General features: G+C 40.8%; 2 protein-coding genes and 1 long non-coding RNA gene across 7 annotated transcripts in view; 1 reads left to right on the top strand and 2 right to left on the bottom strand.

Annotated features, from left to right (window-relative positions):
• LOC116699873 (uncharacterized) overlaps positions 1-7,599 on the bottom strand; it is an 18,702-nt gene extending 11,103 nt beyond the window's left edge. The window contains exon 1 of the long non-coding RNA XR_004334537.1: positions 7,589-7,599. This is a non-coding gene — a long non-coding RNA (uncharacterized LOC116699873). The remainder of the gene's footprint in view (positions 1-7,588) is intronic.
• Positions 2,657-20,820, top strand: lcorl (ligand dependent nuclear receptor corepressor-like). Of its 2 annotated transcripts, XM_032532632.1 has the most exons (8): positions 2,657-2,897; positions 3,886-3,951; positions 5,708-5,799; positions 5,994-6,120; positions 7,065-7,289; positions 7,439-7,511; positions 13,499-18,951; positions 19,049-20,820. In XM_032532632.1, the coding sequence occupies exons 1-8, from the start codon at positions 2,804-2,806 to the stop codon at positions 19,054-19,056; spliced, it is 6,138 nt and encodes a 2,045-aa protein (XP_032388523.1). In that variant the 5' UTR covers positions 2,657-2,803; the 3' UTR covers positions 19,057-20,820. The 2 variants fall into 2 exon arrangements, with proteins under 2 accessions (XP_032388523.1, XP_032388533.1); XM_032532642.1 differs by lacking the exons at positions 13,499-18,951; positions 19,049-20,820 and adding an exon at positions 8,538-12,803 and having other exon boundaries at positions 2,681-2,897.
• Positions 20,821-21,267: 447 nt separating this feature from the next.
• ncapg (non-SMC condensin I complex, subunit G) overlaps positions 21,268-22,077 on the bottom strand; it is a 13,372-nt gene continuing 12,562 nt past the window's right edge. For 3 of the 4 annotated variants that reach the window (XM_032532658.1, XM_032532671.1, XM_032532670.1), the window contains exons 21-22: positions 21,939-22,008; positions 21,268-21,642 (exon numbers count right to left, since the gene is read on the bottom strand). In XM_032532658.1, the coding sequence (XP_032388549.1) occupies positions 21,516-21,642; positions 21,939-22,008 (197 nt within the window). In that variant the 3' untranslated portion in view covers positions 21,268-21,515. The remainder of the gene's footprint in view (positions 21,643-21,938; positions 22,009-22,077) is intronic. The other variant, XR_004334525.1, reaches the window with a different exon arrangement.

The raw sequence follows: 22,077 nt of genomic DNA, 5'->3' as shown, positions 1-22,077 counted from the left end.
CCAGGTTGGGTCAGTGGTAGAGAAGGCGTGTATGCATGTACTTTGAGGTTTATGCCTCAACGCAAAGGTCCAGGGTTTGAGTCCGACCTGTGACGATTTCCTGCATGTCTTACCCCTCTTTCGTCCCTTTTCTCACCTAACTGTTCTATGAAAAATTAAAAGCAGAAAAGCCCAAAAAAAACCAATAACAATAATAATGGGGGAATTCATTCTCTACTCCTTTTGGTGTTGGTAATGGAGTCTGTCAGAGGGGGGATACTATCACTGGATCTCTTTAGTATTGTTTATGGATGACCTGTCAGACCAGCTAAGAGAGTGTAACAAAATGTATGATTAGTAACATGCTGGTGAACCATCTTATGAATGCTGATGATTTGGCTGTTGTCTCTCCTAGTGCAGTGCGGGGTTTCAGGAGTTGTTAAACATATATTCCGACTATGGTGTTCAATTTGATGTGAAATATATTACCAAAAAGAGTTTGATCAAGATCTGTAGAGTGAAAGGGGATACAGACCTTATTTTTCTATCTTGTCGGGGCAAGTGCTAACTGCTTGTTGTAAAATTAAGTACTTGAGTCCCATCTTAACGGATCTGTCAGATGATAATGACATGTATAGGCAGTACCGCATTTCTTTAACTGTCTATGCATGTTGTCTATACAATCAAACATGCTGGCGATACAGTCACCCTCATGGGATTACTGGTATTGCTGTCTTCTTTCATTTGTATCTGTACTTTTTAATTGTACATGTTTTTCTAAATGGTACTTGAGTCTAATAAGAAATGCTTTCTTTCACTTTCACTAATCACTATCTGATTGTTGGTTGAAAAATCACGTCACATATTGATTGTAAACAACGTATAATTGAGCATGATTGAAGAGCCCATTGTCTGCAGACCATCTCATCTGAGCCTCTCTTCTCTACAGAACACACACGCATGTAACGGGCGTAACGTAGCTACATTTGTTAGCCTGCATAGGTGTTAGCTTCGGTTGATAACGGTTGATCATTTTACCTTAACATAAGGCAATGCTGCGCAACGTGATGCAAACGGTAGGCTACAAGCGGAAGTTGGAGCTGGATTTGTCATTTGTCATAATCTCCATAACTTTAAAAACTCACGTGAATGCAGGAGGGCTTGGCTTTCCAGCTTTCATGTGCGGTGCTATCATGTGTGAGAATATACAAAATCACGTGACTATGGGCAGAAGGCATCGCTGCCCAGCTAATAATTTTTGGTTCCCAGAACGTTCTGGGAACGTTCCTTTTTGGTTGCGGGAACATTCCCTGAAGGTCAGGTTTGGTTGTGTGTTGGTTGTGTTTTGGTTGGCTCGGAAAGTTTCCTTAACGTTCTGGGAACGTTAGGTTTTGGTTACAGCAAATGTTCTCAGAACGTTCCCCTAACGTTCCGCTAACGTTGCAACCTTCAGAGAACGTTAGGAGAACGTTCCCCTGACGTTGCAACTTCTAGAGAACGTTAGGAGCTCTACGCTTTAGAGTGCAAATGTAGTGCAAGATGCATAGTGATATGAAGAATGCAATTTGTGTAATGTATGTGTAAAATAAATCGCTTTAATAAAAAAGTTTAAAAAATATATATACATAACAAAAAATAGAGGGCAAGATTGGATGATATAGCAATTTTATTTATTTCATTTAACTTTAACGATGGCCGTATTATCGTAATAATGCATCCATCACAGCAAAAAGGAAGAAAGAGAAGTTTATTTAGCTAGGCTCTTTCACCAGAGGGGCAGCTGAGCCAATCAGGGCAGTTCCCCAGGAAAAAGCCCGAACCTGCGAGTGAGAACAGTCAGTTTGGTTTTATTCTACATTCGTGCCCCAGATGATTTTAATAAACTGTTTATCATGAGCTCGCTAAATCTGTATATAAAACCTTTATTCTGTAAAACCCAGGGATATATGAGGTCTGGTAAATCTTAATATGCATTTTAATAATGTAACCTTCAGTTTACCAGTGTAACATTAACACTCACAAGGAGACCACCACTACAAACAGCACTGTATTATACAATATAATTTCTTAGTATTCAGCAAACATTTTGAGAGTATGCACTTAAGAGAGTAGGCTATGTACCAGGCTGTGGTATTGTAAATTCCCCAAACTTTGGTTTGGATTCATAATGACTTCACAAGATAAATAAATCAGACAAGTTGAGGCTATACTGTCCATATGTTTTCCTTAAACTACATCAAAAACCATACAGCTAATAATTAGCAACTGTATGGCTATGGCTTTCATCAAGGACATTGAAAGAAATACACTTACATAAATAATATTTAAACAGTAAAAGTATTCTTTAAACATATATATATATATATATATATATATATGTGTGTGTCTGTGGGTATATATATATATATAATAAAGTATTTCTGATTCTGATTCTGATATATATACACACACACACACACACAGATAGCAGCCAATGGGGTGTTTACATGTGACTGCAGGTCCCACGGGTGACCAACAGGAGATTATAATCCACATCCTCATTGTAAAGTCATTGACATTAGGATATGGGACCTTTATAAAACTATATTATATATATCTATATATAACTATATCTATAGCCCGCAATTATGCATTTGGGGAGGCTTTTAACAGCAAATCAGTTTTATCTGTGAGACCAAATTCAGGGCACAAATGTTTCATAATCAACAAATGTCCCTCTAGCGGTGGGCTGAGAGTGTGACAGCTTAGTGCTGCGGCGGTGAACCGTTCAGCCGCTTCTTCCTGTCGTTCAGACAGAGGGAGAGAGAGGGGGGAAGGACGCACAATGGCGACCGTGCGGTGCCCCAATTGCACGGCCGAAAGGAAAGGGTTTCGGCGGGAACTTGATTCTTGGCGACACAAACTGATACACTGCGTTGGTATGATCCGACGACTTGCAGCCTCATATTTTGTCAAAGAAAATCAACGAGTTTCAAAATGATTTCGCCCGATAGCTGAGGGATCTCTCCCCCTAGCTATGTAAGATTGCTAGCTAACGCTAGCAAACTAATAGCTAGCCATTAGCCTGTAACCATAGGTGGCCAGTGTTAGCGGTTAAATTAAACTGGCAGGCTAGCTAATATTTACCAGCTGGCTAGCCCTTCGAGTTGGCTCATTTTCTTTGTCCCTCTGAGCTAGCTTGCTACTCGCCGGTGGTAGCTCTATCCGATTGCGTTATAGGACTGAGACGACATTGTTCATGTAGCATTAATGCGTATCATATGTTAAGTAGGTAACTGATTGCAGCGTTTGCTAAATTTGTTTATTGACATCTATCTTAACTATGCTAATGCCCTGCTAACATGCTATGCTAACATATTGCTGTTTATTGTTTTTGGGGGAGGGGATTGTTGCTACGTTTGGGCTGCTAATGTCAGTGCAATATGAGTAAAGCATACAGTTAAGAGGTCTCGGGTAACGGTTTTCCTCGCACCGATGCTATTTTGAACACAGTTTTTTTTGCTACAGAAGCCGGGAAACTTAGGCTAACGTTAGCACACTCGAAGAAGCAGTGTTTCCTCTGATTTGTAGCTTTTAAGTAACGTTACAGTGACATTAAACTCAGAATGCAAAAAAAACACGAATTTAAGTATTCATATCACTGCATCTCACGATCATATTTATTACTTGTGTTGTTTGCAAAGTGATTATATGGACTGCATTAAACATTGCTGGTGTTGGTGACAGCTGGCTATAGCAGGGCATTTTGTTGTCACAATCTGTTTTCACAGAATCGGTGTTGTAGTTTTGTAACAAGCATAAAAATGGGTAGACCCTACATCACCAAAATGTCAAACATTACTTTGATCATGCATATCTTGTTCAAATCAGCTCTGAAGGATTGTTTATGTTTACTTTGTCTTGTAGGGTTTGAAAGCATTCTGGAGGGAATCTATGGCCCGCTGCTGCTGAGGGACCTCGATTTATTTGATGGTGGGTTTTTGTGTGTACAAGTTGTGATCACTTTGTGTAATCAGAGGCCTATTTTGTCGTTTGTCTGTGTCTTAATACCTTCTGACTTCTCAATCTTCTGTAGCACTCAGATCCAAGCACATTTTTTTCCCTTAAAATGTCTAGTCGTCTAGTTTCTCTTCTTCACAGAAATTCAAGTTCACAATAAAACAAACAAAAACAATGAAAACAGACATGTCTATAGTCTTCTCTGAACAAATAGCCAAAGGAAGCATGGTATTAAACCTAAACCCTAGTAAAAAAACAACACTGCCAGTACATTGAACACTGGTCCTTGTTTGCTCCTGGTTTAAAGATTATAAATTACTATTTTTTTTGTATCTGCAAGGGCATAAGCCTACATAGCATTGATTAATTTAGATTGGATGCAACTGACCATAGTGAAAACACATCTGTGGGGGACAGCCCAATATGTTGGCCTTTATGTGATTGCCCACTGTGGCATTAACATTATTTGGGATAATTTGGTCCCTAATAGTTGTCATAATCATATTTCTTGTTACTACTTATAGCCATAACAAAAATCAGATTTTTTCTACTCTTTTATTAGGCACTCAGTCAAAACGCATAAAAAATAATGTAGGTTAATTGTAATGTAAAATCTGAAATTAATTGCAAATCAAATCATCGCTAATTTGATTCCTATCAAGTCTGCTTTGAAATATAGTGTATCTGTTCATTTTCACTTTGTCAGTTACATCTGACAGGGGTAGATATACACCTTAAATATTCACTACTCTTTAGATCTACTATCTCCATTAGCTTGCAGCTTGCTATCACAGGCCAGTAGCACTAGCAGCCAAAAGACAAAGCTTGCTTAACACAAGCTGTTGTCTCAATGCAATCAGCAGTGCCATCTGGAGTTTGAGTGAGGCTAGACAGGAACATAACCAGATGATGTGTAATAGAAACCTGGCAGCTATGAGGAATATCCTGATGGAAACTTGAAACACAATGTTTGAGTGACATTTATTTAATTTGTTTATTTTCTGATTGTTGAATTTGAAGAATACTGATCTAGTCATGTTTTATAAATATTGGCCAAAGTTTGCCTCGTGAGATTTTAATAGCATTTATTGATGGCAGCTAGGTGGGCAATATAGATACAATATTTATTCATCATTGTGTACATATCTTTATAATTCAATCAATATATGGACATACTATCCTAATACATTTTCTGTAAATTTAATTGAGAAACTATTTATAGAAAGATATAACCACTCTACCACCAATCCAATATTTTCATAACGTAGTTCTGCTCTTTGATTTGCAACATTTCCCACAATCATTGACTACAACCAGAGATATTAAGAATGGTTGACATTAGGAAAGTCATATAGTAAAAGAACCAAACAATCCAGCACAGTTTTGTTCACTCACACTCAGAGTTTATGATGTGTCTAGAGGATTTTCTTGACTGTGAGAGCTGTAGTAAGTGGTACCTGCTGTAAATCGTCCAGCAAAATCTTGCCTGAAGCGTGTCTGTTGTCTCACGGTACATATGGTCATATTAGGGTTAAATGATATGAGAATGTAGACTCAGACCATAATATAAAAGAATTTTGCCAGCAATATGTAAAGTGATCTTATGGCATAACATTGGTATGATGACATGTGGAAACCATTCCTGTATTGTGACTACAGTAGGGGACTGTTTGATACTTAATGTACCTGTGTTTATTATTGCATGATTATGTGTTGTTGTGGCTATCAGACTGTGAACCTGAAGAAGTGGATGACTGGTCTCCAGAAACAAGTTGCTCTCAATGTTCATTCTGCAGCCTCCCACTGGACAAACTCAGCAGTGTAAGGATTTTTCTAGTCAAAATAATCCACAAATAGTGTTTGTATTTTGCCTTTAAACAAGCACATTTAAGCTATCCTTAGCTGTTTACTGCTATAATTGTTTTAATGTAAGATATAGATTGTCATAGTAGTATTTACTATACTGATGATAATAAAAAACAGTCAGTAAAGTATCTTCTATTTTCTTTTTGTAGGATCAAGTACCTGCAGCCACGTCGCCCCTCTCTTCCCCCTCTGACTACTCTCCCTGTCACGCTCCAACCCTCTCTGTGAGCAGCCAATCAGCGCACAGGTTCCTCCAAGCTGTGTTTAACAAGAAAGGTGAGTCAGATGTCTTTTTCTGCCTTGTGGAGAATGGGTTAAAATGTGTTAACTTACGATGCACTAGAGCTCCTGTCAAAGGCGCACAGCTATCAGCTTTTGCCTTGAAGTTATTCAGTTGCTATCTAAATAGAAGAATTGGCAGGAACAATAAAAAAACTCTAAATCAGCATGAATTGAAACACTTTGACTTGTCTGCTTTGAAAGGCTCCAGATGTCGTTGGTATTCTGGCATAAGGACTTGCTACTAGAGATGTGAACAAATAGTTAATGAAACATTGCTATCCTTGCTAGTCAGCTCCAGAAATACTGTTTCACTTATGGCATCATTCCGGTGCGGATAGAGGTTCCGATGATGATGCGGTGATTAGTGACGATTCTCCCCGACCAATCGGTAGTCAGCAGGTTTTCACGGCACCTTTTGGTATCGCCTCAGCTCGCTTGGAGCCTCGACTGAGGTGGTACTAAAAAAGTACTTGTTAGCAGGTACCAGGGATTTTTTTTCGTAATGGAAAACCAAAAAGTCGAGTAGGTACCATGCAGTGGAAAAACGCCATTAGACTAGTGGACTAGTCTTAATTTAAATTTCTGTTTAAACGTCAGACAAATTAGTTGTCTGTAACATTCCTATACCATCCCATTTTGCTATGCAGATAGTTTCAGTTTTATGTGATGAGGTTTCAGATATCCTTCTCTGATGTTTCTGCTGCCACACTAATACCTGGCAAATTGAATTTCATTTGTGTAAACACGTTTGATTCATCTTTTTTTTTTACACACAATGTCTTATTCCTCTGGATAATCCACACCTTGTGTTTAACAGTTTATCATGGAAAAATCTTTGCCAGTGGATCATTATAGCATACCATAACATTAGAAATCTGCTTGTTAAGTCAAGTCCAGTCTTCTTCTAACTTCTGTTGCACCTGTGACGTCTTTATTAGATGTGTCTCCAGGCTGTGATTCCAACATCCCTCGGGTTGCCCAGGAGCTAATGAAGAAGATGATACATCAGTTTGCCTTGGAGTACGCGTCCAAGTGCCTACTCCACAGTAGTACAAATGGTGTTACAACAAAGACCTCATCACCATTGTCAGAAACATCAGATGCCCCTCTGGACCTCACAGTGAGCCGAACTGGGGAGGATAAAGAGAGTCAAAGTGACCCAGGTAGGGAGGGCCTCAAACTGAATTTTAAGTCAATAAATCAATGTTTCCAGCTTCCAAAGTTTTCAGACTGCTACATTGATGCCCACTGAAGGTACCAAACCACTGGAACTCAAACTCTAACCAGTTCAAATGAATTATTCTTGTAACAGATGGCGTGCTCGACCTCTCCAACAGGACCTCGGCCTGCTCAGCAACTTCATCATCTAATTACAAGGCCTCAGGGTAAGAGTTTTTTTCTTTTTCTTGGATTGCCTCTGCCTACAAATGTTAGTGGTATTTGGCCTCGCGGCAAAATGCACAATCATTACAATTAGTTAAAACTGAGGGTTCTTCTTCAATACAATAATTCATTTACATGACCTAGGCCTTTTTGTCCAAACCAAGTTTTTCTAAAACATTACTTTGCATGTGAGTAAATCCCCAATTATAACTGAGTTCAGCAGTTTACTGCATTTTCTTTTAGGTGTATAGCATGGCTAAGATTGGAAGGGTAGCATCAATACTGTGTTGTGTTACTGTCGTTTTTATCGGCACTGCTTAATTTAGGTGAGCTACTTAACACGTCTGGCCTGAGTGATATGCACACGTCTTAGTCTGGCAGTGCGTCAGGTCAGTTCATTGTTGGTCATTATGAAGCGCTAGCTTGTGTTTGGTGTTTTGGTTCTTTGGGGTTGACTCTTTTATCTCTTGAGCGGTAACGTCACAGCAATGGCACCGTATTATAACATTTGCCAGCAGCTCAGGATTGTACAATAAGGAGAACATTGCAGTACCTCATAACGATTTTACCTCCTTTTTTACTGATCCAGTTATGAGTTTGATTATTCAACCTTCGAGCATGTAAGACTCTCACTGAAGGATATCACAAAACTACAAGGGTTGTGTGTGAGCTCCAAAGTAACCACAGCCATTCACAGACTGTCCCACCTGGACGTGAAGAGGCTTTGCCACACACAAAGAATATGTGTGTGCGTGTGCTTGCGTGTGTGCGTGTGTGTGCGTGTGTGTGTGTGTGCGTGTGTGTGTGTGTGTGTGTGTGTGTGTGTGTGAGAGACACACATACACACAGCAGCAGTGTGTGAGAACAGACAGACATGAAACATAACAGTCACAGTGATGTTACCAACACAAGGCATAAAGGAGTGGACCCCTCGTTCTGACCCCCTCCCACCCCCACCCCCCCTGTCCCCTATGCCAAAATCAAACACCCTCCATCCTGACCCTGCTGTTTGGTCCTCCCATCCCTAGGAGGCAGCGCAGGCGGAAGGAGGAGTACATTGAGAGGAGCTTGGAGCTTTCTGAGGGGTTGCTGTCCAAGGCCTTGAAGGATATACGTTCAGGGAGGCTGCAGGAGCAGCGGGCCGCATTGCTTTATGGAATTCCCATTCACACCCTGCAACAAGGTCTGGACGGCTGGGCTGAGGGAAGGCAGGGGATGCTGCATCAACTTGCACCAGGAATCAGGGATGAAGTCACATCATACAATGTGATGTCATCAATGTTGGGTGGTGAAGCCCGTCTTGTTCTGCAGAAGGTGGCGGCGTGGGCAGAGAGGGCAGAAATTGGAGGTGCTGCAGACGAGAACGAAGACTTGAATTTCCCTTCGAGCTCTCCTACCATTTATCAGCCAGGTGGTCCACAGAAAACCCTCCCCCACTCTTTTTTCCAGCTCAGGGATGCTCTCCAGCCCCCACCAAGCCCCACTTCCAGTCTGGAGCCACTCACGTCCCTGCGTATTCCTCAGGTCCGTTCTATGTCTGACCATAACAGGTCGATCCCAGCTGAGAATGGCAACATGGCTGAAAACCTACTTCAACGTACCTCATCAATGGAAGGTGCCGCCAGTTCGTCGACAGCTACTGGGAGACCTTCGTCTCTCTTCAAACTCAGACCGCCTTTCTTACAACATGGCTGTCCAGGCAGTGCCAACCAGTCACCTCATCGCCTGGGAACACGTGGTTCCTCACTGGATGATTCAGAAGACGGTGGCCGGGATAAAGACAAGCAACCAAGAAAGAAACGTGGGAGATACCGCCAGTATGACCACGAACTGTTGGAGGAGGCCATCACTATGGTGATGGCAGGGCGCATGAGTGTGTCCAAGGCCCAGGGGGTTTATGGGGTGCCCCACAGCACACTGGAATACAAAGTCAAAGAGCGTACTGGAACTCTGAAGAACCCACCCAAGAAGAAATCTGCCAACTTTTGTTCATCCAATTCTAACTCGTCTTGTTCTGGTACCATGACCGGTTCTGCTAACTCAGGGACTCTTTCCTCAGCTGCTGGTGCAAAGATGTTCTAGACAACAAAACGCCTCTAGAACTCCTCAAAACTTGAACTCATCACCTCTGACAAGATACATGTTTTCTGGAGACACTTGTTTAAACACAACACATGCCTTTACAAAACATATGGATATTGATATTCAGGTCTTTTAACTATGTGTCTGTAATGTGATAATCATACTTTTAGCTGTATTTCTCTTGCTTATTTCTGGGCTTCCTTAAAGCAGCTACAGGGTACAGCATTTTTTTAGGTGGCAGTGGTGCTCATTGCAGCTTTTGTTTACAGTGGCGAAACTGCGAAACTCAACAAACACCTCATAGCTTAATTTTTTTATCACTAAACCTAAAATATCTTAAAGGAAATGTTTTGTGGCTTATTATCTGTTTAGGATTATGTACAAATCCCACAGAAGACCAAAACAGACTTTCATCCTACCAACATGTATTGTCTGTGTGGCCAAAGCCTGATATATTGAAATTCTCAGGGGCCATGTGTTTTTTTGACTGTTTATTTTGAGGTTACAAATCTGCACAAAAGGTGTTAAAAAAGTGTAGTTTTTGTCTTAAACTTTTATCAGGTATGACTGAAACGTTTGTGCTTTTTTCCACTACTTTTTAAATTGAAAGTATTCTTGTGCCTCTGTTTTGCAGGCGTGCAGTAGATTGTACATACAATAATTTTTGGATGACAATGGAGTTCTATGGCACAGAGGTCTACCCTGTATCAGTCTGTGGCTACAACACACATACTTTTAAGGATAAATCAGTTGTTGGTTTTGGTCTCTTAAGGGGATTTGTTGGTAATAACAGGATACAAAAATAACCTTCAGAATGTTCTTAACTTTGTTTTCATGTCTATATAATTTGGTTGTTTTCAAAAAGAAAACCTGACTTTGATTGGTACCCACTAGATGCCCAGGATTAAGTATGAGACCTCTTAAAACTAAGAAATAAAGTGTGACTCTCATGTTTGCTAGCTGTTAGGTTATTCAGGTTTGATTCAATTGATAAAGCTCCTTAAAGGAGCGTTGATGATTGTCATTTGCAGTTTTCTTACTCTCTCTGGGTATTTTACCTAGGCTACTGAAGTGACTTAGAGCCATTTTAACTGATTTAAAACTCATTGCTATTTAGACACCTCTACAAACAGGGAGATTGTACAGTATAAACTGCTGTGGTGGCTACGTCTTTACTATGAGTTTTTGTTGAAGAGATTAGCTTAAGAAAGCGATTTTGTGTCCACATAGTTCTCATCTTTATTTGTGCAAGCTAGTCTGAACATTGTATTGAGTGTAGTTGGAATGCATCTCCGCAGCATGTTTTAAAGTGTGCACTGATAAGCTTGGGAAATGTACGTTATTTCATATGTGTACTGTTTGTAAAATATGTTTTTATTATTACAGATATTTACTAATTCTGCTACTTTAGCTGTATTACTGTAAACCTCATACATGACTGCTGCTTAAATCTTTACTTTTCCCTGGCACAAAGAGGCGTAGCTACAACAAAGAAGCCTATTTTAACTAATTCCAAGATGACATGCATTGTAAGGTCTGAAGCCTATATGACAGGTTAGGATTTAGTGCATGGATGGGGCTAAATGTTATTGATGGTTGATTGTGATTGCTACTGGAGTTTACAGTAGTTTTTGGTTTGACTTGATTCAGTGCAAGGCTTAGAGGTTTCTTTGTTTGTGTCTGGGGAAATGCTAAATGTTGCCTCTGAGATGGGCCTATTTCCATTAACAGTGCTACTACCAAAGCAGCAGTTCAGGGTTACCCACACAAAGCTGCTTCAATTTGTTTTGCTGTGATGTCAACCTGCCTGCCTGCCTGCCTGCCTGTCTGTCTTTCTTTCTTTCTCTCTCTTGCGCTCTCTCTCTCTCACTCTTACTAACCTTGTTGCCACATATACCTCTGAACTTTATCTGCCTATAGTATCGGTTTTCACATCAAGGCCTCTGTGCCATGATACTGCTGGGGTATTAGCTAAGGAACACTTGTGAGCTGGTTGTCTCTCAAGGAACAACAAATAGGTGTAAATGTATTGCCGTCAACAACACTTAAACTTCTTTTAGTAAGTTATTATACAGTCAGTCAGCTGTTTAGTTGTGAAAGATTTCTTTTCAGAATATCTGCCATGTTGTTAACTTGCACCTGAAGTCAGAGATTCTTGGTGTATTTGTCCTTGTTGGTTATTTTTATCTGTTTGTAATTTTAAGGCTAATTGTAAAAAAAAAAAATGTAAAGCCTCGTTTGGTTAGATTGTTTGGCATTTCAACCTTTGTAACTTTGGAAATTATACAAATTTACTGATGTCTCCACTCCTGAATGTCTCCTCTCTTATCAGTACACAGTGCCTGTGTCTGGGGCCACAGCATAGTGCAGCATGATGTTTTTACTCTGGGAATTATCTGCTATTTATATCAAAGAACCAGTTTGTGAACATGCCTAAACACCTCTTAAGAAATAGAAAAAATATTTCATTGCATAAGTTGAATTGCAGTATATTCTAGAATACTTCAAGCTTAAGGCTTTTGTTTGTGAACTGCTGGCAAATCTTTGAAATGACTTAACAGAAATCTGCTATTTATGCATACATTATTGCACTATGATTTATAAGAAGCTTTTTTATTGTAGAAACAGTTTGTGTTGTTGCTGCATAATTATTTATTGATTGTACTTCAGAATGTTATTAGTTTGGTTGTTGTAGTTCTTAATTTGTAATCGAGCACTTTGATGCAATGTGAAATGTGTGTGCATGAACGCTTTTAAATGTTTGCCCATATAATTTATTTAGACCTACAATGACATCCTTGACTATTGTGGTTGTTTAGTGCTTACGTTAAAATGAAATTATTTAAGTGATTTACAAAAAAAAATATTTAAACGAACACTATAAACAACACTACAGAATGTAACACTTCTACTGCATAGAGTCCAGTTGAACCCTGAGAAGGGCTAGAAATTCTATCCATTTTCAAAACTCTTAAGCAAAGTTAATATTAAAATAAAGTACTGTTTTATAGTGAAATAAATAACTCACATGACCTGATTTAACTGTTCATTTGAACAATACCATGTTTTTTTTTTTTGAGCTGTTAGGTTTGTTGGTGGAAGTGCTGTTAAAAAACATTTTGGTTTAAGCGTTCTACAATCGTTCCTTCTGCTTTTAGCAGAATGTTATTGTTTGCCTTCAGCAACTCATCAATAAAACACTTCTCTAATCATTTGCCTGTCATAATTACGAACAAAATTGTTTTATTCAGGGTCTAGCAGGATAACAGTTTAATAGGAACTTTTTTGTTATTGTTTTTAGGAACTGCTTTTTCATGCTGATTTGGCAAAACCTGGCAATGCCAACATGATAAAATAGTAGTCTGTGAATGTGGCAAAAGGCATTCCCAATATCTAAGTATTTTGTCTAGCGTGAATTTTAATGAAGATGTTATTCTAATGATGTTAGCAAATCCAGACGATGCAGTGGGCTGCAAATGGCTACAAACAACTCTTACAATACAGCAATAATAAAAACATGGAAAATGAATTGATGGAAGGCTAATAATTGTTTACTTGTGTGCATGAAGATATTTGGAGTGCTGTGAATAGCTGTCTTCCAGCGCCATGTCTTTTTGTCAGGTCGCCATTGTAAGAACCTATTCTTAATGACTTGCCTGATAAAATAAAAATTTGGCTCTGCTGCTAAAATCCAAAAATGACTGCCTGATTACACAGGCTGGAGGTTTATAGACTATATACATGCGGATAAGGTGGAAATCATATACGATACCGTGACTGAGTTATACAATACAATGTTCATAATAGTGTTGCTTAAAACATAATCAGACGTGGTAGTTTGTGTGAGTAGGTATTTTAAGATGGACTCAGCTATAAGTAAAACTCCAATTTTTATTTTTGCCTCTAGCTCCCTGCTGCTGTCATTTATGGAAGAATCGGGGGATCTGGGACAGCGAGGGACTAAGTGTCGCCAGAGTTCTCCATTGGGTGCTGTTCTCAACTCACTCTGCCCAGCACACCATTCCTTACTGTACCAGATTCTGAAGCTGGCACGCCAGGAAAAATTGTTGTTCCTAAATCACAGACCTGTAGATCAAACTGAATCTCATTGCGATCATTGTGGCGTAAACCCACAGGATATCTCTAATGCAGTCTCATTTAGTGAATGTAAAGCCAGCAACAGTCCATACTACCCTTTAATGAGTTGTGATCATCAAGGTCATGGTAGCACAGTGTATCATCCAGGAGATCCCAAATCCAATTGTAGCATCCGTCACTATCCTTTGACAGACTGTAAAAGTGACACTCCTCTGGGCTCAAGCTACTGCTGTGTGCAGAGGTGCAGGATGGAAACCTACACTGTTATGTGTCCCAAGAGGCTGCACTGCATTTCCTGCCAAAAGCTTGCTGTAGGTCGTGTCAACAACATAGTGTGTGCATTTGCATCCTCTCCTTCATTATCCAAATCCCCTTCACGATGCCCTCCCTCCTCTAGTTTATGCCCTTCCCCATCCATCTGCTATAACCAACACAACCCCCACTCTTGTCCCTGTTATCTAAACCATGCCTGTCTGACACAGGTTAGGAATACAAAAGAAAGAGGGGTTGGAGATGGGGATCCTCCTTGTCCTGTACTAACTAGAGAGCAGAGCCCCTCTCCTCCTCCTCTGTCCCCTATACCCTCGGACATCAATAAGAAAACTGATGAAAAGCCACCCTCCCTCCTTCACCATAAACAAGAGGTGGGAGCTGACCGAATGGTGAAAGATGGTCTTGTGAAGGCAAGCCACCATGAAGCAGATGTGGATTCAACTACAGAAGTGGAGCAAAAATGTAGGACCCTAAGAAGTAGTCAGGCTGAGCGGCACCCAAGTGGGACATCATTGCAAGATGTTGTGAATCGCTTCAGCGAGAAACTGGAGACAATAAGACCTATAGAGAAGGACCCACCTCTGGTTGCCACAGCTGTTAATGTCTCTGAAAAGGAGCAGCCACAGTGTCCCTCAACCAGTCAGAACCTGCACTTTCAGGCTGATGCCCATTTGACTGAAATCATCACCACAGTGCTTCACACAGGCAGTGCTAGCGACTACAATCTCAGTGAGCTGTTCAATCGCCAAGATAGCAAAGAGCCCAAGTCACCTAATACCCGCTCCCGACGTCGCCAAGAAGTCCTTACTGCTATAGCAACACCTGCTGATGATGCTTCAACCAGAAGGCAAACCTTACAAATTAAACGGGAGCTTGCCATGTTTGACCAGTCCTTCAGTAGGAAAAAGGTACCACTAGCAAAGAGGGCAAGATTGAAAGATAGAAATATTACTGTTTCTACATTACCCACTTCATCAGATTCAAACCTAGTTAAAGAGGAGTCTAAAAGAGAAATGGCGGTAGGTGTTGACCCTGTAGAGAATCACAGAGTAAGGGAGGGACCACTGAACATTCTCACAGCAGAAAGTAACAGGTATGACGTAAAAGAGGAAATACAGGCCGTTATAGTAACAGAAGAAGTTCAGATCATCAAAGCAGAGGAGAAGGAAAGGGAAATATCCAGCGAGGAAAAGGATCTTACACTTGAAAGCACTCAAATACCGACCCCTGAGCTGCAGAGCAAGTATGGCAAACAAGGCTCAAAGTGTAACAGTGTACAAACACAGGTGATGACATTGACTGCAACCTCAGAAAAACGGTGTAGCAGTCCCAGTAAAGAAGATGGCATTGGTAGTGGTGCTGGAAGTGATAGGAACCTGGAAGAAGCACCATTGGGTCAAAGCTCTGACAATAGACCAGGTAAAGATTGCTATAGTCCTATAATAGATAGGCAGAAATGTCAACCACACCATTCTAAGGATGCAAGGAGATCTAGGAGAAATATAGTACCTCCACAGCGGTTCTCCTCCTATGTGACAGAGCCCAGGTTCTACGTTGCATGTTTCTCTGAAAGCATCTTTAACCAGGGAACACAAAAGCACAAGGTTTTGACATCTGGCACCCTAGATGCCTTATCCAGAGATCCAGATTCTGAGGCCACCAAGCTTGAATCAAGGTCCTCACCTGAGCACACATTGTCGTTTTCCTTTGAATCAACACATAAAGAACAATATGGACCATTCTACACAGAGTCAAAAGGTCTTTCTACAAACCAGGTCTTTCTGCAAACTTTGGCTGACAAAGAGACGGGTACTGCAAAACAGAGCGCTGACAATAGGACAAATGTCAGCGACTGTGCTGCCAAGCCTTTTGGAAGGCTACGTTCATCTCCAAAAAGACTACTGGACTCAAAGACCGCTTCAAGAAATCCCCAAAACCCATCAAATATGGATGTTGCCATGAAATCTGCTAGCTGTCTTGAGAGCTCTCCTAACTCCCAAGTCCAGTACATTAGTCCAATAAAGCTCATGTTTGTATCACCAGTAAAGGACAAGGAAGGGGTCAGATATAGTCTCAAATCAGCATCTTCTGGTTCGAGTGCACAGGAACCCTTTGACCCGTGTGTAGAGTCTTCATGGTCAGGGACACTTAAGAAACCCAAAAGCCAGAGAACTAAGTCTGCTACTTCACAAGTAAAATCTTTTTCTTCACCACTAAAGTCTGCTACCTCACCTGCAAGATCTGCTTCTTCACCAGCCAAGTCAGCCCCTTCATCACCTAAGTCAGCCTCTTCATCCCCCAAGTCACCCACTTCATCCCCCAAGTCAGCCTCTTCATCCCCCAAGTCAGCCCCTTCATCACCCAAGTCAGCCTCTTCCCCAGCCAAGTCAGCCTCTTCCCCAAACAAGTCAGCCCCTTCATCACCCAAGTCAGCCTCTTCCCCAGCCAAGTCAGTCTCTTCCCCAAACAAGTCAGCCTCTTCCCCAAACAAGTCAGCTTCTTCATCACCCAAGTCAGCCTCTTCCCCTGCCAAATTTCCATCATCACCTAAGTCCACCTCTTCACCAACCAAGCCTGCTTTTTCACCCGAGTCAGCTTCATCATCACCTAAAATAGGTTCCAGAAGATCAGGTGAAGGTACTCCAAATAAGCGTGGAGCTGGAGTGGAGAGCCAGAAATCATTGGGGGACTCAATATCTTTTCAAGAAACCACTCCAAAAAGGCGTCCGGGCCGGCCAAAGAAGCTGGGACCACAGCTTGAGCAAAAGGCAAAGAGGCCAATTGGTCGACCCCGCAAGGAGAAGGCTTTGGATTCAGTAATGGGGGCAAAAACCGTAAGTGGAAAATCTGTTGTAGAATCTGACGTTAAGGATAATGTAAACAGGAACCTTAAAATAACAGTAGTTTATGGCCGTTCTAGGAGAAACAAACGAATGGTGTCTGAGGGCTTTGACCAGCTGCAAACAGAGTTCCATGATGCTTGTCAAGCAGTGGGCCTTAAACGTGACTTGGGCATTTTAATGCACAACCCTAAGACCAGTTCAGGTAGTATCAAAACAGCCTCAACAGAATTGTCTGAAGAATTAAATTTTGTCAGTCCTGTAAAAGAGTCTGCCCCTCAATCTAGCAGTAACATCAAATGTCAGAAGAGGGAGGATTCTGCACCCTCAAGGAAACCAGGTAGACCTGCAAAAGTTAAAATCTCTGGAATTTCAGTCACAGTAACCACAGTGTCACCTAGGCAGCGTAAAATTCAGATAAATAAGGATAATAGACGGTCTCCTGAAACACTAATTCATAAAAAAGTAGTCCGACCAGAATTAAAATCTGCCAAAGAGCCCTGGACAATCAGTCGTCAGTCAACAAGCAAAAGCAGTCAAACAGAAGAAGGCGTGGAAACAGAGGGTGAAAGTAAAGGCAAACTGTCAAACCAGCCTGTAGCAGTGCGTCATTCAATGAGAGTGAGAAAGCCATCGATCCACTTACTGCACGCTGTTGCCACCTCTACCTCTAGATCATACAGCCACAGTAATGCCCTGCTACGGCGCTCCAAACAACTTCTGCTGAACAAGGCTAGCAATGAAAGGAGACAGGGGGAGCAAAGGAGTAGTTTAGAGACTTCAAGGGAGAAAAGACTGCTCTGTGGACAAGAGAGTAAGAACATCTCTCAAGACCTGAGCAGAGTGGCAGAGGTGTCTATAGACCCAATCTTTACCCCAAAAGAGACGCTAAGATGGTGGGCATCATCAACTGAGGAAAATACTATGAACCAGGAGCTTGCCAGGCGAATACGACTTATCTCTGACACTTGGGTCTCAAACACTGTGGAGAACCAAGAAAAAAGAACTGCCTTCAATTCAAAGATAGAAACTAAAGGCAATAGTTCCTTTACCAGGAATTCAAAACATTCCTCTGTGGTACGAATGCTGTTCGACTGTCCTCTTAACAAACCAAGGTCCTGTAGCATGCCGCAGCTTTGCTCCTGGTTCATGCAGACCACAGAGACACAGTCTCTGGCAATTGTCAAGAAGGCAAGCTCCCGTAATCCTTACGAAGTTATGCACTTCCCTCGTTCTGCCATTAAAACAAGTGTTTGCCACAGTCCTCAGGCAGAGCGACTCCGCAAACACATCAAGAAATTTGCTAAAACTGTGCCAAAAAGTCCGTTGCAACATCAACAGGCTCAAAGAAGGTTGAGGAAGAGAAATGAGGCACTTTTATCAAGACATAAGATTAGGCGTCAACTTTCCACTCCCAGGTTTGCAACAAGCAGACTCAATCAAGGAGCCAAATGGTGGAGAAGCAGAGCATTCGACAATTACCAGACTACTCTATTTAGAGCAAGGACAAGGTTCCTAACCCGGGAAGAGAGGTTGCGAAAGAGGCAGAGGAATAAGAAAAACATGAAAGTAGCTACAAGTTTTTCAAAGGAACATGTACTGGCTGGACTACAACCGAAACGTAAAGCATTACGCAGATCAGCAAAAGATCAGTTATCTGACCATTTGGAGGACTGTTCTGCTACGAGTTCTGTTGACCAAACTCAAGAGCCTGTGGATGTAGGAAAAGAGCAGAACCTCTGCTGTAAAGCCTGGAGTCCTGAAACACTGAAGGAATGTCGGGTGTTTTTGAGAAAGATCAACTCTCCAGACAATGAGTCAACCGAGGAAGAGTGGGACTCGTGTACTGTGACACTGGATGACGGGTCACCTTCTGCATACCTCTTTGCAGGAAGGGAGAGAGAACTGGTAGGAGTTGTTAAAGCTGTGAAAACTGAAAGAAAAATGAGCACAACCTCAAGAGAGCTAGCAGGTTCTGCACCTAAATCCGTCCATGAGCAGGATGAGATGTCAGTGGGGAGGCAAAAAGGCAAATACAAAAGTCCCGGGGTTGTGTCTACTGAACCACCACAACCACCACCAGCAAAGATGTTGAGACAATCGCGAGTGAGGGGCCTAACCGGGCCAAGATGGTGCGACTTTGTGTTGGGTAACTACCTTGCTTCTTTTAGGGAACATCAACTTTGATTAAACTTCAATTTCAGATCACCACAAAATTTATTTGTGCTCTTGTTCTTTTCTTTCAGAAAACTAAATGAAGCATAAAGCCTCCTCCTACCTGGGAAAGGGACTGTGGTTTAACGTGGTGCCTTCGGACATTTGAGCTGACCACGTGGACGGACCATCTCACTATGGTTCAGTCTTACACTCAGCAATTATGTAGCAGTCTAACTTAACAAAAGCTTGATGTTGCACTATTTCTATCCATGGATATGTATGTACAGAAATGGGTTTTTTTGTTTTTTTTATTGCCTTTTTCTTTCTGAACGCATATAGTAGATCAAATCATTACATTAAACAGAGTTTTATTGGGATAAGTACTTATACAGTGAGCCCTGTCAGGAAGGAAAGGCAAAGTGTGAATGCATTCAGTGCCATCTCCCCCTTAACATACCTCGTTATCCAAGCCAGCACTTATTTCAGACAATAACCTTTTATTGTAAATCTTAACCTGAAACCAGAACAATGTACAGCCCTAAAACCCGCCCAAATTAATTTAAATTTATAGGCACCCTTACTCTGGCACTTTTTAAATTACAAATTGCTAATTTTTTTGTTTTGTTTTCTGGATTTGACAAAAGTATATTGAAATTTCTTGACATTCTCTCAATCCCAGCCTTGTTTGCAATATTTGTCTTCAATGCTTCAGTCACTGTTGTATTGCAAGCCAATAGCCAAAAAAGTGGTGTGAATGAAGGAGTCTTATATAACCAACCAAGCCCCATTTTTACCCATGAACACTATCTGTGTATGGGTCCCACCCACAAAATTGTGTATTGAACTACAGTAATTGGCCATCCGCCTGTATTTAAACCAAATATTTTTATTATTTCTTTCAAAGTATTAACTATATTTGCGAGTCTTGGCATTAAACTGCAATCAACCCACATGTTTTAAATGAGTATATGAACGGACATTATGCAGTTATAGAAAGTAGATTCTAATTCATTTGGTATGTGGGCTGTCTTGTTTTAATTCACCTTTTGTTTTCTACCCAAAGCAGATACTCTGTTGGTGTTGGATCTACTTCTTGCACTATCCCATCTGAGATTATTATTCCCACTACACAGATTCCTCCCTTATATTTTGCACATTCTGTGTCCCACTACCAACCCTTACTGTAAAACTAGAGAATCTATTTGGTGCAATACAAACCCAGATGATTTATCAGTATGTAGTAAATATTTTATTGCTGACAGACAAATGGATGTACACAAGTACCAATGGCCTGGGAAGTTGTTTCCATAGCCATGTAAAGTTATTTTAAAGGATACTGCTATAGAAACTTTCCCCCCCCCCCAACTTGCTTAGTTTCCCTTCATGAAGCAGAAGAAAGAGATCTTAGTTGTAAAAGCATTAAATAGTTTTTATCACAAATGTACTGTTAAGAGTTGTTTTTTTGCAGCAAGAGACGCCCACCTCCACGGGGGCTCAGCTTGGCCGGCTGCATATCAGGCGTGTGATAGACAAGGACAGAGATGATCGGTTAACACTAACCATGGATCAGTATCATGTTAAAAAGGGGCAGGTAGATCCAAGATGTCTGGCTGTAGGGTCAAAACCTAAACCTGTAGTGTGTATTATGTGTCTGACTACCCTTGTACGTGTGTCACTATGGTTGCCGTTTCAACACGAGTGTTGTGGGGTGGCCCAGTCTTGTGATCAGCGCGCTGTTAAACTGGTGCTAAACCAACCTGTTGTATATATTTTTTTTTTCTTTTTCATGTTTTTATACTGTCCATTACAGATGCAAAAAGAGGTGTCTGTAATTGAAACAATAAAGAATCTTTTGAAATAACCAGCGAGCAACAGGATTTATAGATGTTAAAAAAAAAAGATGCAAAAAGAGGTGTGTGTAATTAACAGAATAAAGAGTCTTTTGAAATAACTAGCGAGTATAAAATAAAAAAAATAAAAACCCATGATTTCCAACGTGTAGTGAGATCCTGCCGTATTGAAAAAGATGACATTCATCATTATCTGATAATTTAGCGTTTTACTTTGCTCTCTTCTTTGGTATAAAGCTACAACTGCCAAGTTAGACAACATTAATCTGACAGGGTTAGAAACAATTAGCTGAGGCTTTTGTTTTTTGTTTTTATTTTGTGAAATACTGGATTTTCCCCACTCTGTCAATCCAACAAATGTCTGAAGAAACACTTCTGTATAACTGCTCACAGCTAATGTCCATACTGACAGTTGGAGACCACTGATCTGGTTTTGTGAAAATGAAAAGACGATACGCTTTGACATATTTCACTTTAATGATTAAAATGACAATCTTAAACTGGGAAGCATACAGAAATAAAAGGGGAAATGTGACCCCACGGTAAGGGCTTTCAGTCAGAGGTTTGGTTACATTTACTGATGTTAAGTTTGACTATAAAAGAGTAAGTGAATAGCTCCACATTACAAAAGTATTTTTGGATTATTAGACAAGTACCAATTAAAAATAACTAATTTCCATTTTTGCGTGAACTATTAACCTGACTCCTATGACACATTGGCCTCCTGGTTGATGAGAGGGTTGAGGTCCAGCTTTGTCTTCTCTAGAGCTGCAGTCTTGGCCCTCCGTGAGGGACGCACCACAGGAACTGACTCTGGAACATTTTCTCCATCACTGGCCAAACCAAAAGGGAGCATATGCAAATGTTAACATAAAAAGATGGTATCCAAATGTTAATTCATCATAGGTATACATATTTCTAAAAAGGAGGACATTAGTTTTTACATTAGCTGACGCTTTTATCCAAAGCAACTTCCAATTAAGTGCTTTCAACCTTGAAGGTGCAAAAAGAAGGATAAGGCACCAAAAGGAATAATATTAATAGAAATTTAAAGATGTGGTAGCATTGGATCTGGCTGGGAAGGATAACGTTCCTTATGTGCTAACAAGAGTTAACTGAAACCACTCACCTCTCCTCTGATGACTCTGCCCTCCTGCTCGACTTTCTGCCTCCTTTAGCTGTGCAGACTTTTCTCTGACCTGTGCACACAAACACTCAGGTTACCTTGCTGTGCTGAGTCAACTCCTAAAAATATAGTGGCCCTATGA

Source organism: Etheostoma spectabile, chromosome 2 (assembly GCF_008692095.1).
Source record: "Etheostoma spectabile isolate EspeVRDwgs_2016 chromosome 2, UIUC_Espe_1.0, whole genome shotgun sequence".
Classification (NCBI taxonomy): Eukaryota; Metazoa; Chordata; class Actinopteri; order Perciformes; family Percidae; genus Etheostoma; species Etheostoma spectabile.
The sequence above is the reverse complement of the archived record's forward strand: the minus strand, read 5'-3'. Positions and strand labels throughout refer to the sequence as shown.